At 41.9% G+C, this 16,028-nt stretch overlaps 1 protein-coding gene across 1 annotated transcript; it reads left to right on the forward strand.

The window, feature by feature from the left end:
* Positions 1-337: 337 nt before the first annotated feature.
* On the forward strand, positions 338-14,057 carry TTC5 (tetratricopeptide repeat domain 5). Its single transcript, XM_020998889.2, has 10 exons — positions 338-447; positions 2,319-2,451; positions 7,116-7,327; positions 7,720-7,870; positions 8,404-8,495; positions 10,599-10,655; positions 11,089-11,235; positions 11,412-11,626; positions 12,659-12,803; positions 13,425-14,057. The coding sequence occupies exons 1-10, from the start codon at positions 400-402 to the stop codon at positions 13,542-13,544; spliced, it is 1,320 nt and encodes a 439-aa protein (XP_020854548.1). The 5' UTR covers positions 338-399; the 3' UTR covers positions 13,545-14,057.
* The last annotated feature ends 1,971 nt before the right edge of the window (positions 14,058-16,028 follow it).

Consider the following 16,028-nt stretch of genomic DNA (forward strand, 5'->3'; position numbering starts at 1 on the left):
CCTATGTGCTGCCTCTTTTGTCCCTGCTCGGGAATGGGCTGGCCTGCAGTTAAAATGAGACATGAGAACACGGTGGCTATAGGATTTGGGCCACAGCCATATGTTGTATATAGTGTACAATGCATACATATTTACAGAATATGGATGTACACAAAAATATGCACGTGAAAATATGCCTCCCTACAGCGACTTGCCTCCCCGTCGGGGTTTCGTTTGCAGAAAGTTGCTAGGGCACGGAGGAGCAGACGGACGGACGAACCCCGTGGGCGTCCGTCGGGCGCTGCGCCACGTGAGCAGGGGAGCCTCCCCTCCTCTAGATGTCACTGTGGCTCCGCGCGAGTTCCTGTTTCTCTGTGGTTGTAACGCTGGGGGGAGGCGAGGGCTGTAGCCGGAGGAACGATGGCTGAAGAAGAGGAGGAAGCCAAACACCCCGTGCAGCTCTTGCAAGTAGGGGCCGGGGGCAAAAGCGCTTAGGCTAGACTGGTTTGTTGGGGGTGATTCCGCGCGCCCAGCCATGCTGCCGGGTGGATGCGGGGTGTAGTTACTCTACAAACTCTTTCCCGAGTAGGGGGGCCGTTACTGGGGGTGCGGAAGCGTCCTGGCCTGGGGGTGGGGGTGGGCTGGGCTGCGAAGCTTCCTGGGTTAGGGAGGGGTGGAGTAGGGGTCGCGTTTACGTATTGGCAGCTGCGGGGGCTGGGGGCGGGGCGGCTCTTGCTGCCAGGATGCTAAGCAGGCGCCGTGGCACCGCGCCTACTATGCCCAGGGCATTTACACTTCGTAGTCTGGTGGAAGGGGCATGGTCGGGAGATTTACTAGCAAACTTTCCCTTACGTTTTACAAACAGGGCTCTGGTTTCGTTTCTTTCCAACTCTTTCGATTTCTTTTCTCCCATAGAGTGCAGTTTCTCCCACCTCCCCATTTCAGCAAGTCCACCTACCATGCACTTGTTGTAAAGCTGTTTTGGCTCCCTTCCCCCATTCCCCGCACTTTGAAGCTGGCAACAATAGAGACAGTTTTGTACTTCTCTCATGCCACCTTTTTTGGGGGGGCGGAGGGGTAAGTCGTCTGTACGACTTTAAGACTTACGTCTGCTCTTTCCTGTACAGAAGTCCCTAGGACTACAAGTGGCTGAGAGGACCAGCCTCTTAAGGCAGGTGGCTGTGAGCTGTACCCGTTAGTTTAGTTTTGCTTTAGTTTACGTTATCCATAGTGATCTGACATAATCCCTTAGGCTCAGGAACTCAGCTCCTTATGGTTTAAGGCAGTTAAAGCTTAAATACTAGATCTACATTATAGCTCATTTCTAGTCTTTTGAAGGCATTTCTAACATTTGTGAAAATTAGCAGCAGAATCAGGTTGAAGCAGTGCCAGTTGTAACCATATCTGGTTTAACTTATTCCCAAGGAGCTTGGTTCAACTTTATTTTTTACTTCAGAGTCATTTTAAAATATAGTAGGCAGCTTGGTATAGTAAAAAGAGTGTTGGATTAGGAATCTGAGGATTTGGGTTCAAATCCAGGGTCTGCTGCTTTTTACCTGGAAGGCCTTGGATCATTTAGACCTTCTGGGCCTCACTTTTCTCTAGTTGGACCAGGTAATCCCCAAGGTTCTGTCCAAGTCTACATCTAAGATCCAAAGATCCCTGTTAATTAGGGCAGCCCAGGAGAGGAGGAAATAGGTTGGAGATTGGGGGTGACTGTGGTGCTCAAAGAATGTTCCTAATAATGAATCTCATTTGTACTGGATATTCCAAAGTAACCTTGTAGAGGGTAGACAGAAAAAGAGGCATATATAAAGCATAGAAATAGAAGGCAGATAGAAGAAGAAAGGAATAAGTTGATATTATCTATCACAGGTTAGATAGGGGGTAGAAGGGACCCCTAGAGGCTGCCTACCCTTCTTACCTGAACCCCCCAAAATGCCCTGGTGTGTTTATCACAAAAATTATGTGTTTTTCTGTGCCTCAGTTTCAGGCCTCAGCCAGTAGTGGAGCAGACAAGTTTGTGATTGAGGTCCAGATCCTCATGATGAGAACATATCAACAGATTATTGATAAGGGAGAGAGAAATGTTATTTGACATTTACACTTTTTTTTATGGATACTGGAGCAGAACACTCCTGAAATATGAGCCTGAAACCCTGGCTGCTTTATGTTATGATCAATGGCACTCTGGTATCGCAGTCCTATTGTCCTCACCCCTAAGAGTATGAGGGAGTTGGTATTTCAGAGTTAAAGATTGCTTTCTGTGACCAGCCAATCTCAGATTCCTCTGCTTTTTGTTCCTTTCAAATGATGGCACCATCCTTATACTTTTTTAGGACCTGGTGGACCAACTGTATTCATTTCGGGACCACTACTTTGAGACACATCCAGTTGAGTATGCTGGTCAGAAACATCAGGATGTGCGAGAAGAAATGGAGAAGACCTTACACAAGATAGAGGAAGCAGTAGGTATGGCCCTCAAGATTCAAGATAGAACACCAGTGTTCCTTGCCTGGGAAGTGAGATGGCCTCTTTCTCACTTTGTATATTCTGTAAAGGGGCCACCTCTAGCTGGTCAAACAAAACAAGTCTTTTTTTTTTTTTTGGCCATGGGGTTAAGTGACTTGCCCATGGTCACACAGCTAGTAAGTGTGAAGTATTTGGTCTGAGGCTGGATTTGAACTCAGCTCCTCCTGACTTCAGGGCCGGTGCTCTATCCACTGCACCACCTAGTTGCCCCAAAACTAGCCTTTCTGATAGGTATAGACCATAGCTAATGCGTGTAGTTGAAAAAGCCCTATACCAAATCTCCCAAATTCTCAGCTTCTTTCACTCTTGGGTCACACCACTCTGATGTGAAAGGGCTCACTTCTTAGCTAGAGTATTTCAATAAACTCTTTGCCTTCACCTTTCCAACCTGAACATAGCTGCCAGAATACTTTTCCTATAACAACAGATTGTTCATGCTACTCTCTCACTTAGAAACTTTCAATGGCTCCCTATGATCTTTAGAATACAGTCTAAACTAGGTCTTTCATAACTTTTCAAAACTTCACTAATTCAATAAATATTTACTAAGTGTCCCTTGTACCAGCCATTCTGTTGGGCCTGGGAGTATGAAGACAAAAATTAAATTGTTCCTTCTCTCAAAGACTCCAACATTTATTTGGGAGGAAGCAGTATCTGTATAGAAAATTAAGTACAAAGTATGTGCAAAGTAATTTACAAGGGGAAAATATTAACAATTAGGAGGATCAGGATAGTCTTCTTGTAGGACATTGCATGTAAATTGAGCTTGGAAGAATCTACAATCAGCATTTCCATTTCCTCTCCTCTGTTGACTCTACGCTCTGGCTTCTGACTATAATGTTCAGTCAAAACAGCTCTTTCCAAAGTTACCAATGATCTCTTAATTGCCAAAGCTAGTGGCTTTTTCTCACTTGCCATCCTTCTTCACCTCTCTGTAGCCTTTGACACTATTGATCACGCTTTTCTCCTTGATGGCACTTTCTTCTCTCTAGGTTTTTGGGACATTAATTTCTTTTCCTCCCCATCTAATTGACAGCTGTTTCTCAGTCTTTGCTGGAGCTTCAGCAAGATCATGCCAACTAACCATGAGTGTCCACCAAGGCTTTGGCCTGCCCCCTCTTTTCTTCTGCCTCCGCACTGTTTGCCTTATTAGCTCACATGGATTCAGTTATCATCTTTATACTGATAATTCCCAGACCTACCTTTTATCTAGCTCTAACCTTTCTCCTGACCTCTAGTCTCGCCTCTCCAACTATCTGTTAGACATTTCAAATTGGAAGAAGGGAAGACACCTCTCCTCTTCTAATGTCCCTATTCCTGTTGAAGGTCCTACTATCCTTTTGGTTACCCAGGCTCAAAACTTAGAACTCTTCACTCTCTTTCATCTTCCATATCCAGTCAGTTGCCAAGTCTTTAGTTTCATGACATTTCTCATATGTGCCACCTTCTCTCATTTGACACTACCCCCTCCTTGGTCCGTACCCTCATCACATCACCCTTGGCCTCTTGTGATAGTCTCCTGGCTGGTCTCCTTGCCTCAGGTTTCTCTACCCACTTTAGTCCATCCTCCAGTCAGCTGTCAAAGTGGTATTCCTGTGGCAAAAGTTTTGTACTTCCTAAAGTGAAGGGCTGACTATGCCATCTTTCTACTCAGTAAACTCCAGTGGCTCCCTATTCCTCCAGGATCATATTTAAAAAAAAAGTCTCCTATTTGGGCTTCCAAAGCCCATCACAACGTGGCCTCCTCCTGCTTTTCTAGTCTTCTTACATCTTAGTCTCCTCACCTCCCCGCCCCACCGTGTACTCTTCAATCCAGTGACACCTCTCAAACAAGACATTCTGTTTCTGGACTCTGGGAGTTTTCACTGGTTGTCCCCCATTTTGCAGTTCTTTCCCTCTTCATCTCTTGGCCTTCCTGCTTCCTTCAAGTTTCAGCTAAAATTCCACCTCCTACAAGAAGCCTTTCTCAATTCCCCTTAATGCTAGTGCTTTCCCTCAGTTGATTGTCTCCAATTTATCTTGTTTGTATGTTGTTTGCTTGTTGTCTTCCCCCATTAGACCTGTGTCCTTGAAAGCAGGTACTGTTTTTTATCTTTTTTTTTTTAATATATCCAGTGCTTATGACAGTGCCTGGCACATAGCAGATGCTTAATAAAGGCTTATTGCCTGACTGGCTGAAGGAAGCTAAGTATTCTGTGAGGTAGAGGTAAGGAGGGAGTAAATACGTTCCAGATGTTGTGGGCAGTCTTTGCAAAAGCACAGAAGAGTTATGATCTGATACGGATAGGAAACAGCGTATAGACCATTTTAGCCCGAGTATACAGTGTGAAAGTGAGTCAGGTGCAGTAATCCTGGAAAAGCCATATTTTGAAGGATTTTAAATGTTAAATAGAAGATATTAGATTAGAGATAAGAGGGAGCCAAAGAGCTTCTGGAGGGACATGATCAGACCTTTGCTTTAGGAATATCAGTTTGTTGGCTGTATGAAAGATGAATCAGAGAGGGCATAAACTAGAAGCTAGAGAACCTTATCTCCTACTATTCCCCTCTGTTTCAACAACTAGTCTACTTATTGTCTACCAGCTAGGCTGTACAGAGTCCTGTTTCTTTGCTCTTATTTGTACCATTTTCTTTGTCTAGGATACTCTTCTTCTTTTCAGTTTTTTAGGTGTTATTTTTCCTGTAAGAACTAACTTCTTCCTTGAAATCTTTCCTTATTTTTTATTTAAAAAAAATTTATATAAGCATTAGCTCTCCCTACTACGGTATCCCCTCCTCTCCATTTGAATAATAATTTAAAAACAAAACAAGAAAAATAAACCCTCATAATAAATATGCATAGTTCACCAAAACAAAGTCCCACATTGGTCATGTCCAAAAGTGTATGTCTCATTTTACATTTTGATCCATCACCTTTTTGGGAAGAGATAGGTATTTTGTCTTCAGTCCTATGGACTCATGGTTTATCATTGTACTGATCTGAGTTCTAAAGTCTTTCAGAGTTGTTTTTCTTTATAACACTATTGCCATCACATATGTTATCCTCTTTGTTTTGCTCACTTCACTTAGCATTAGTTCATAGAGATCTTCCCTGTACTTTTTGTCATTTCTCATAGCATAACACCCGCTATTCCATCAATTCATGTATCATAATTTATTCACTCATTACCCAATAGGAGGACACGCTTCTAGTTTCTAGATTTTTACTGTTATGAAAAGAGTTGCTATAAATATTTTAGGTCCTTTTCCACTTTCTTTGATCTCTTTGGGTTGTAGGGCTAATAGTGGTATAGCTGGGTCAAAGGGTATACATAATTTAGTTACTTTTAGGCCGTGGTTCCATATTGCTTTCCAAAATGGTTAGAACAATTCACAGTTCCATTAACAGCATACTAGTGTGTCTGTTTTCCGGTAACCCCTCTCAAATTTATCATTTTCTTCTTTGTCATATTTACTATTTTGATGGGTATGAGGTAGAACTTCAGAGTTGCTTTAATTTTCATTTTTTCAAATGATTTGGAATATATTTTTCATATGGTTGTTAATAGCTTGGATTCTTTTTTTTTTCCTTAATTTTCAGTTTCAAGTTCTTTCTTTCTCTCCACCCCTCCCTTACCCATTGAGAAGGCAAGAAATACGATACCCATTAGTTGTGTGAAATCAAGCAAAACATATTTCCACGTTAGCTATGTTCCCCAACCTCCCCCCCCACCAAAAAAAAAGAAGGAAAATAAAGGAAATAAAAATATGCTTCAGTCTGCACTTTGAGTCCATCAGTTCTCTATCTGGTGGTGGATAGCATTTCTCATCATTATTCTTTTCGAATTCTGGTAGAACATTGTATTGAATAGAATTACTAAATCTCTCACAGTCCGTTGTACTAGTTCTGCTCACTTCACTTTACATCTGTTCATATGTCTTCCCAGATTCCTCTGAAATTATCCCCTTCATCATTTCTTTCAGCACAATAGTATCCATAACTTGTCAATCATTTCCCAATTCATAGGCATCCCCTCAATTTCCAATTTTTGCTGCCCTGAAGAGGGCTATTATAAATATTTTTGCATGTATGGGTGCTTGTTCTTTGATCTCCTCGTCATATAGAACTAGTATCTGTATGGCTAAGTCAAAGGGTATGCACGGTTTTGTTGCCCTTTGGGCATAGTTGTAAATTATTTTCCAGCATGGTTAGACCAGTTCACAGCTCCAACCAACAGTGATGGCTTGGATTCCTGAAGTCTTTCCTCAACTTTCTGCTGCTCTCCAGTGAACTCCTGTAACTCTTAGTTATTTGTATCATTCATTTGATATTTTGCATATGATGCTTTATACTGATGTTTGTCTTTTTTTTCATGTACATGAGCTATTTTTATGTGCGCTTCCCAGGTAACCTGTAAGTCTTTAGGACAAGGACCATGTCTTAACCTGTAATGATTTATGACCACAGCACTTTGTATAGTGTTTTGCACTTAGTAGAAATTCAGTACTTTTGTTGATGATAATTTTCACCAAGTCTTCCCACTGGTGGAGCTATTTCCTGGGGGAAAGATCCATTTTAATATTGTCTCAGATTTCAGTTTCTTTTACCTTTTCCTCCTTCTTAGGCTTTTCCCAGGAAAAGGCCTGGGTTCTTATGCTGACAGGGAAGGCTCTGAATGTGACTCCAGACTATAGTCCTCAGGCTGAGGAGCTTTTGTCGAAGGCTGTGAAGCTGGAGCCTGAGCTGGTGGAAGCCTGGAACCAGCTGGGTGAGGTGTACTGGAAGAAAGGGGATGTTGCAGCTGCACACACCTGCTTCTCTGGAGCCCTCTCCCATGTGAGCTTCCTGCTATATTTACAGGAATCACATATGGAAAGGATGAAATTCCTCTGCTCTCTGGGAATTCCCCCAGTGCATGAAAGCCAGGTTGAAACTAAACCAGAATTAGAAGACTAGAAACAGGAATTGAGGAACAAACCTGGAAGAGGGAATGAGGGACAAAGGACTGAGAAAGGGAGAAGATAATGGATTTGGGTGAGGGACAGTCAGGAATGAAAACAGTTAGATGTAAAACTGGTATAAGGGGATGGGAACAAGGAGTGATAAAAATGAGACTGAGATTAGAAATGAGAGTGATGAGAAGATGGCCTTAGGGAATGTGATTTTTGAGAAGGAGATGGGGTGGGGAGAGTTCCTGGGAGTTGATTGTATCTCTCTTTCATTTGTAGTACAAGAACAAAGTCTCTCTGCAGAATTTGTCAATGGTGCTTCGTCAGTTGCGGGCTGAGACTGGTGAGGAACACTCCCGCCATGTCATGGACAGTGTGCGGCAGGCCAAATTAGCTGTGCAGATGGATGTTCACGATGGACGTTCGTGGTGTGAGTTCTTTCCTAGAAGATTACATGTATTTTATTTTGGGATTGGTAGATTTTTCTTTTGATAAATCTGAGTGACACCCCCCCCCATTGAATTATTGTGAGAAGGGAGCTATACTATTTCAGTACACATAAGGGCTGAATCAAAACTGTTCCCACAGTCTATTCCTTGGGTCTGGAGTTAAGCAAATTTCTTTTTATTAGCGTCTAGTCCAGGGCTTTCTGAACTTTTTTGAGTCATGGAACCTTTGGTTGTCTGGGGAAGGCTGTGGACCTCTTCTCAGGACAATGTTTTTAAAAACAAAATACCTAGGATTGCAAAGGAAATCAATTGTATTGAAATGCAGTTATCAAAATATTTTTAAAAACCAAGTTGATAGACCCTAGTATAAGAACTCCTGCTGTAAGGCTTTCTAATGAGACACAGTCACCCTAGACATGGGGGACCTGTGGGATGAAATGGAAGGGTCTAGTGATGATTATGGATAACTTGGGTTTGTGCTACTTATTTAACTGCTTTTGCATTTCTTATTCAGATATCCTAGGGAATGCATACCTGTCCCTCTTCTTCAACGCAGGCCAGAACCCTAAGATTTCCCAGCAAGCTCTTAGTGCTTATGCCCAAGCAGTGAGTATTAGTGGTCACCTGGGACAGATGGGGTTGGGGTAGCAACAAATTCCTAACACAAATGATTGTGGCCTTTTAATAAATAACGTGAAAGACATTTACTGTCACTTTACAGGTTTGGGTATACAACGTTAGTCATTCAGAGTTGTTTAATTTCTTTGTATGCATGTGCCTGGGGTACAGGGAACTATCATCAGCTGAATGGCACGAGACAATTGGCCAGACTTCCCATAGGCTTGTTAACTGAATCAAATAATGTAGCATATACTGACATCAGTTTTTGTTCTTTCTATAGAAATTTAACTGTATTACCTTATAGTAATTACTTGCTTCTTAATAATCAGTTACTAACATTTCAGTATACATTTTAAAATACTAAAATAGCAATGTATATGTGTCTGATTAAATTTAAGCTAGTGATGCATGTATTTGTAATTTAGTAACCTAGTCCTGGAATTCTTCCAGGTTTAAGTGGAAAAACTTTAAATTCGTTCTGAATCCTTTCTTTGTGTTGAAGGCCTGGTAGGACATAGTTCCTAGTTTCAGAATCACTTTTCCCCTTAAAAAACTATTGCAAATAGATAGTTTCCTCCCATCCTCTGACTACTTGCTCACAACTTCTTTGAAAGCATTAATTTGCCCTTCTCACTCCGTATTTGACTTTCAGAGCCTCTTTGCTATTCTATATCTTTTTTTTTGCACAGAGAGACTACTTTCGGCGTCATATTTTTTGCATTACACAGCTTTGCTTCTGTTAGTGAAAGAACATTATAGCTACCTTGTGTCCATTTGTTAGCTCTGCAATTATAATTTTCCAGTACCTTTGTCCTGATGAATACTTTACTATTCAAAGAATAGATACCTTTATTGGGGGAATAGTAGGTTTCTAGCAGGTTTCATAATCTACTCTGCCAGAGACTTGCTTTTAATTCATGAAAGATCATTTTTTCTTCCCCCCCTTTCAGAACCTAGATTTTAAAACATATTTAAAAAACAGTGACATATATGTACACATGTCCAGGTTTGTACATATACATGTATGCATATATGCGTGCATGTATACATACACACATACACACATGTACATCCATGTCCACATATGTATTATGTATATAAGATTTCCTTATTGTGTGCTTGGCCTGTCTGTTCTCCTACTGGGAGTATACATCCTTGTATTTCCATTTCATCTATTGCAACTAGTTTCAGGTATCAGGTTTGGAGATTGAGTATGATTTTTAATCTGACTTTTAATAAAGTTGGGAAAGAGAAACATCTTTCTGGATGTGTCCAGTGTTAGAGGAAATGAGTTAGGATGAGGTATGTTTTTTCCATCTTAACCACAAATACTGTGAAATTCATTGGCTGCTAGTAAATTGTTGATATTTCTCTCTCTGTCATTGTTCCTTGTACTAGTACTATATGCAGCCTTGTTTATCCCTTTGATGTCTATTGCATTTTCCTTTTAAAGTTAAAACTGAGTTGTATACTTTCTGCCTTTCTACTTCTTGCTTTGAGAACTATAATCAAATTGATACTACCCTTGTCTCTGGAAAGGGCATGTCACTGTACTGTTTTATTGTTCTACTTACCATCTGTGTGACTTCCTAGACCCAAATACCGCTTCCTGTTACTCTCTTTGAGAGTAAGGACTGTCTCTGTTTGCATTTGTTGACCCCAGGGATTAGTACAATGCGTGGAATATAGCTTTAATAAATGCTTTTTTATTCATTCACTCAAAATGCTTTCACATTTATTAATTTTCTTCTTACAGCATTCTATCAGTTAATCATAATAATATTTTAAAAACATAATGAAATAGTAGCATAGATAAGTAAATCACAAGTTTTAATTCAATTTATCTGGTTCATTATGAGGCTTCAGTATCTGGGTATTCATCTGCTCGCTTTGGTAGAGCTGATAGCCACTGTAGTTATAGCTGAAACAGCTGCATAATGGAAGGTGGATAAGGGCACTCTTTGTCATAGAGGAAAATCTTAAAAGCTTCTGTGAGGCTCCAAGCCATGTTTAGAGTGACCATTCTCATAGCTGAAACAGCTCGTTGATGAATGATGGCTTTTTTTTTGTTACTATATCTCACTGTAGGAAAAAGTGGACAGGACTGCCTCTAGCAATCCAGATCTCCACTTGAACAGGGCCACGGTAAGGCTAGTAGTGGAACAATTTATAACTCATATAAGTGGTAATGTATTAAGCCTTAGTTTGTGGATATAGCTGAGTAGGATTATAGCAAAGCTTGGTACATTCATGTAGAGGAAATGCAAAGTTTTGTTTTTTGGGTTTTTTTTTTGGGGGCAGGTCAGCCCTACCTCATGTCATAACAGATAGGCACACTAGAGGGAAAGAGGAGGGAATGAAGAAGTGGGAGGTACTGAGGGGAAATGATACAGTAGGAAAAGGGAAGAAGTTTGGAAAGATTTGTATTTATTTAGTTAATAGCATATAAATGAAATACCAAAATAAATGTATGTAAAGAATTTTGCAAACTTTAAAGTGCTATACAGAGGTTAGTTAATATTATTGTTAGGCGCAAATATCATGGGGGGGGGAATCTTAATCAGTTCTTTATATGCAGCTATATAAATATGAAGAAAATTATGAGGATGCCCTGGAAGGCTTCTCCAGAGCTGCAGTGCTGGACCCAGCCTGGCCAGAGCCTCGGCAACGAGAGCAGCAGCTCCTGGAATTCCTGAATAGATTGACCAGCCTTCTCGATAGCAAGGTATGGTAGCCTGGATGGACAGACACTCGTCCTCTTTTTCATGGTAGGTTATTGGGATTGGAATTAGGCAGTGTGGACGGCAACCTAGATAGAGGTGAGACTGAGGTGGGGACAGTGGAGTTTAGGGAGAGGGGCTAGACTGTTGACCCTGTTTTCTTTATCTTCATTATCTGTAGGGTAAGGTGAAGGCCAAGAAGTTGCAGAGCATGCTGGGAAGTCTTCGCCCAGCCCAGTTGGGCCCTTGTGGGGATGGGCGATATCAGGCAGCCTCGGGGCAGAAGATGGCACTGGAGCTAAAGCCACTGAGTGCATTGCAACCTGGCATAAACAGTGGTACTGTGGTATTGGGCAAGGTTTTGTTCAGCCTTACCACAGAGGAGAAAGTGCCCTTGTGAGTGTGTTTACTAATCCAGTGTTCTGCTTGGATTTTCTCTGGCAACTGAGGTCTTACTTGATTACCCTCCCTAGTCTTAGTGGCTTTTGTTCGTTGACTGTCCCCAAAATGGTCATTGCGTGGAAAAAACAAGTCTTTCCCTTGGCCTCAGAGGGGTCCTTGTTAAATCTGTGATGATCTTCTTCCCTGAGCTTTTGCTTTGTCTACTGTTTGGTAGGTAGATCTTATTACCCTGGCTGAGTTTTGCAGGTAGCTTTAAAGTGAGGTTTAAATGAAGGGAGGAAAGTAGCTTGGTTGGGGGTTAAAAAGAGTTGGATTAAAAAAAGCATTGGATTAAAAAGAGAAGGAAAGCTGTAGAGAAAAGAGCCAATTAAATAAAACAGAGTAATTATAAGAAGTAAGTATGGGAGATGCTGTGGCATAGTAGTGGATAGAGGGCTAGCCTTACAGTTAGGAAGAATTGGATTCAACTTCTGACATTTTAATTGTGTGACCTTGCAACTTTCTAGACTACAGATTTCAGATGAGTTGCTTATCTGCATTGGTGAAGGGATTTTTTTTTCCATTCTAGGTGTTTTTTACACTGTTGGAAACAGGTTGTCCCTCCCTTCAGCCTCCTATTCCTTCCCTCTCCCCAAAAGCACAGGGGATAAAGGAAGGCAGGCTAGTCAGTTCAAATTTTATGTGGAGAACTGCAGGGAGTTGGAAGGATTGAAGGAAGATGTGACCATAATTAAAATGACAAACGAGAAACATGGTTTCAGCCACAGCAATTTGGTTGATGTTTAATCATCATTAATATTTGTTGAGTGTCCCTTGGATACGTGAGGTGGTCTAAAGTATTTTGGGAAAGATACATAATGGTAATTCATACCTCCTGGCCCTGCCTTCTTGGGGCTTATAGTCAGAATGATAGACACATAGAACTAGTTTTGAAAGTTTATTTCTCTGGTTTTTCTTCTTAAAACCTTTGTTTTTTGTTTTCTCTTTTGCCAACACTCTTCCATCTGTATTTCTTACCCTTGGCAGCACATTTGGCCTGGTGGATTCTGAGGGGCCCTGTTTTGCAGTGACAGTGTATAATATGGTACAGAGTTGGGGTGTGCTCATTGGTGACTCTGTGGCTATCCCTGAGCCCCATCTCCGACGCCATCAAATCCAGCATAAAGGAAAGGTGGGTGATGGGTCCCAAAACTTCTTTGTTTGAACCAAATCTGAAAAAGGGGAGCCCAAATCTTATCAGGACCTCAGATGTCTTATTCTAAACCTGCAGTGAGACAATAGCTCTTTGATAGAAATGTCTCAACTTGTTTAAAACTAAGTGAATCTATATTATAGGTCAACTTTCAGTGAATCTGTGGGTGATTCTGAGGTACAGTGAGTTAGTATGCTTTATTATAATTAGAAAAATTACTATAAAAGTTTTTTTTCCTACTCTTCGTGATTTCCTTAAAAAAATCTCATCCTTTCAGTACTCATGGTGGTCATTTTCCTCCTATTCCAAACATTTCTCTTGTGTTTTGTTTGAGAGGATTGGGGAAATGCAGAATTCTCTCAGAATCCCTCATGATTTTTTCATCAGTGTCCCAAACCCTTGTTCTCTCTGGTAAGGCTAACAGTTATTCTCTATTTATGCTCAGTTCCCACTGTGGCCCTGCCTGGGATAATCTGAGATGGAGTAGAGGTGCATGAATATTGAGTGGGAGGAGGAGTAGGAGGGGAGGGTGTGATCCATTCTGGAATGTCCTTCCACCCAAGAGCCCCACTAATCTTCTCTGTCTCTTATTTCTTCCAGAACTACTCCTTTTCCTGTATTCGTGTGGAGACACCCCTTTTGTTGGTAGTAAATGGGAAGCCACAAGGCTCCAGCAGCCAGGCTGCTTCCACTGTGGCATATCGACCACAGAGTGAATGACTCTCAGACTCACATCCTAGGGAAGAAGTGGGGACATGGAGAGACGTTCCAGGGAATGAAGAGGCTGGATTACTCTTACCCAGTAACTCAGAGGGGTGGGCATGTGTTTGGGTGGGATTTTTCCTTCTTTTGCCTTATTACATAACCTAGCTTCCCTTCCTCCAGTCCTTCCATTACCCTCTCTCAGCCCCTTTCAGTACCTGCCCCCTTGCCTGGGGTACCATCTGCTAACTTTCACTGGTCCCTATATTTTGGGTTGAGATTGTTGGATAGGCATGAGTGCTGGGGCTGGGCTATGGGGGCTGGGTCCCCAAGGTTTCTATTCTTGAATCCTCCTGAGCCACATATGTATATATATATTAGTTCAGTATTTATTGCTAGGGGAAGGGATGAAAATTTTTTATAGTTTGTTTTTTGACAATGCTTTTTTTATTTTTTATTTTAAGTCAAGGCCTTGCCCTTTCTGTGAAGCTGGGGGCATCAATTAAATTCATTTGGAAAAACCAAATCAAACCCACCTGTAGTTTATTTAGTCTTATTTTTCTCCTTTCTCCTGGTCCCACACTAGTTGACACAGTGTCACTTTAGACTGTATGAGTAGGGGGACAAGTAGGGAGTATTAAGGCTTGCTTGGCTGCTTTTGTGGGTTCAGAATACCTCTAGGCCCCAATATTCCCAAACATACATTCCTCAGCAACACAGGACTTTTCAGTTACCTTAACCACCTTTCAGTATTATCTCCTGCTGCTTTCCAGGCCACTCGTCTTTGAGAGTCTTTGTGTTTCCCTGTTACCACCATACTCAGAATTCCCTTGTAGACACAGAATTAAATGTGGAACAAACATTTAACACCAAAGGGATACAAGAGAAACAGAAAGGCTTTTGATTTCTTTAGGGCCCATTGCCTAGTTTCTTTAGGCTGTGTGTGGATTGGTAGGCTTGCTCTTGTCCCGGCAGGGAAAGTAGTCCTACTTAGTGTTCTCACACCTCCTCTATGTTTCCTTTTTCTTTGCTGATCTAGGGAGTTTTCCAGACTTGGAAATTCTACGTAGAGACGTGGTGTCTTTGGGACCCCTTAATGGGGAGAGAGGAAGGGTTAGGAGGAGGATGGGAAAGACACTTTTGAATCCTGTGAAGAAATCACTAAATAGGGGGCAGCTAGGTGGCGCAGTGGATAGAGCACTGGCCCTGAAGTCAGGAGGACCTGAGTTCAAATGTGGCCTCAGATCAAACACTTGACACTTACTAGCTGTGTGACTCTGGGCAAGCCACTTAACCCCAATTGCCTAAAAAATAAATACAAGGTAAGTTTGTGTAAGCAAGGACTCTAGCTACCAGCTAGAGGATCAGGGAAGTCTTCAGGGAGAAAGTGGTACTTGAGCTGAATCTTGAGGGGAAATGGGAATTCTAAGAGGATGAAGAGAAGAGGGAGTGCATCCTAGGCAAGGGGGACAGCCAGTACAAAAGCACAGACTGCTGTATGTGAGGACCAGCAAGAAGGCCAGTGTGTGGGGAACTCCAGAGTTCAGGAAGGGGAGTCATATATTAACATTGGAAATGGGGTTGGGGCAGGCTTTCAAAGTCCACCAGAGGAGCCTACGTTTGATTGTAAAGGCCATAGTGAAGCACTGCAGTTTGTTGACTAGTCCAGTGATACAGTCCGTCCCTTTCCACTGTATGTCACTGATTGTGCCTTGCTAAGTCGCACTTGGATCCCTCTCATCGTTCACTACTTTTTCTCCTGCATGCTTGCTGCTGAGGGAAGGTGGAGAAAATCACACAGCCGTACTGACTGGGTCCACTACAAGTTTGTGTTACGTCACCTCAACTAGGCCCTCACTTCTGTTCCCTAAATTAACTCACTGTTCTGCTCATCATAGTGGCTCTTGCAAGCCTTTTCATCCTTCCTCAAACCTCCAATGGCCCTTTCTCCCGTTTTCTCCCTGCCAGCTGAGAACCTTGTCTCATATTTTACTCAATTTACTGAAATTGAGGCTGTTCCTCAAGAACTCCCTCTACTCCCCTCATTACTCAGAAGCCTTCTGCCACTATATCCTTCACCCCTGTCTCACTTGAAATGGTGGCCTTTCTTGTCAAGGCAAACCCCTTTTCTTGCACAAATAATCACATTCCATCCCACCTCCTCCAGCAAAAAAAAAAAATAAACCCCAAACAAAAAACTGTTATCCTCTCTCTTGCCATCAGTCTTTCACTGACTACTGGCTCTTTCTCTGTTGTCCACAAATATGCCCATGTTTCCCCCATCGTCAAAAAAATCTCACTTGATCCACCTGTCTTCCATATCTCCTGCCCTTTTTGGCTAAACTTGAGAAAGCCATCTATAGTAGGTGTTTCTACTTCTCTCACTCTTCTTATCTAGCTTCTGACCTCATCTTTCAACTGAAAATACTCTCTCCAAAGTTACCAAAAATCCTTATCCTTATCCTTGACCTCTCTGCAGCCTTTGGCACTGCTGATTACCCT

The sequence above is a fragment of the Phascolarctos cinereus genome, unplaced genomic scaffold, assembly GCF_003287225.1.
Source record: "Phascolarctos cinereus isolate Bilbo 61053 unplaced genomic scaffold, phaCin_HiC Scaffold_3;HRSCAF=262, whole genome shotgun sequence".
NCBI lineage: Eukaryota > Metazoa > Chordata > Mammalia > Diprotodontia > Phascolarctidae > Phascolarctos > Phascolarctos cinereus.

Excerpts from the sequence above, each read along its gene's own strand:
- TTC5 (XM_020998889.2), top strand. The coding sequence starts at position 400 with ATGGCTGAAGAAGAGGAGGAAGCCAAACACCCCGTGCAGCTCTTGCAA. Across the intron at positions 448-2,318 it reads ACCCCGTGCAGCTCTTGCAA|GACCTGGTGGACCAACTGTA; the intron begins GTAGGGGCCGGG and ends ATACTTTTTTAG. Across the intron at positions 8,496-10,598 it reads TTAGTGCTTATGCCCAAGCA|GAAAAAGTGGACAGGACTGC; the intron begins GTGAGTATTAGT and ends ATCTCACTGTAG.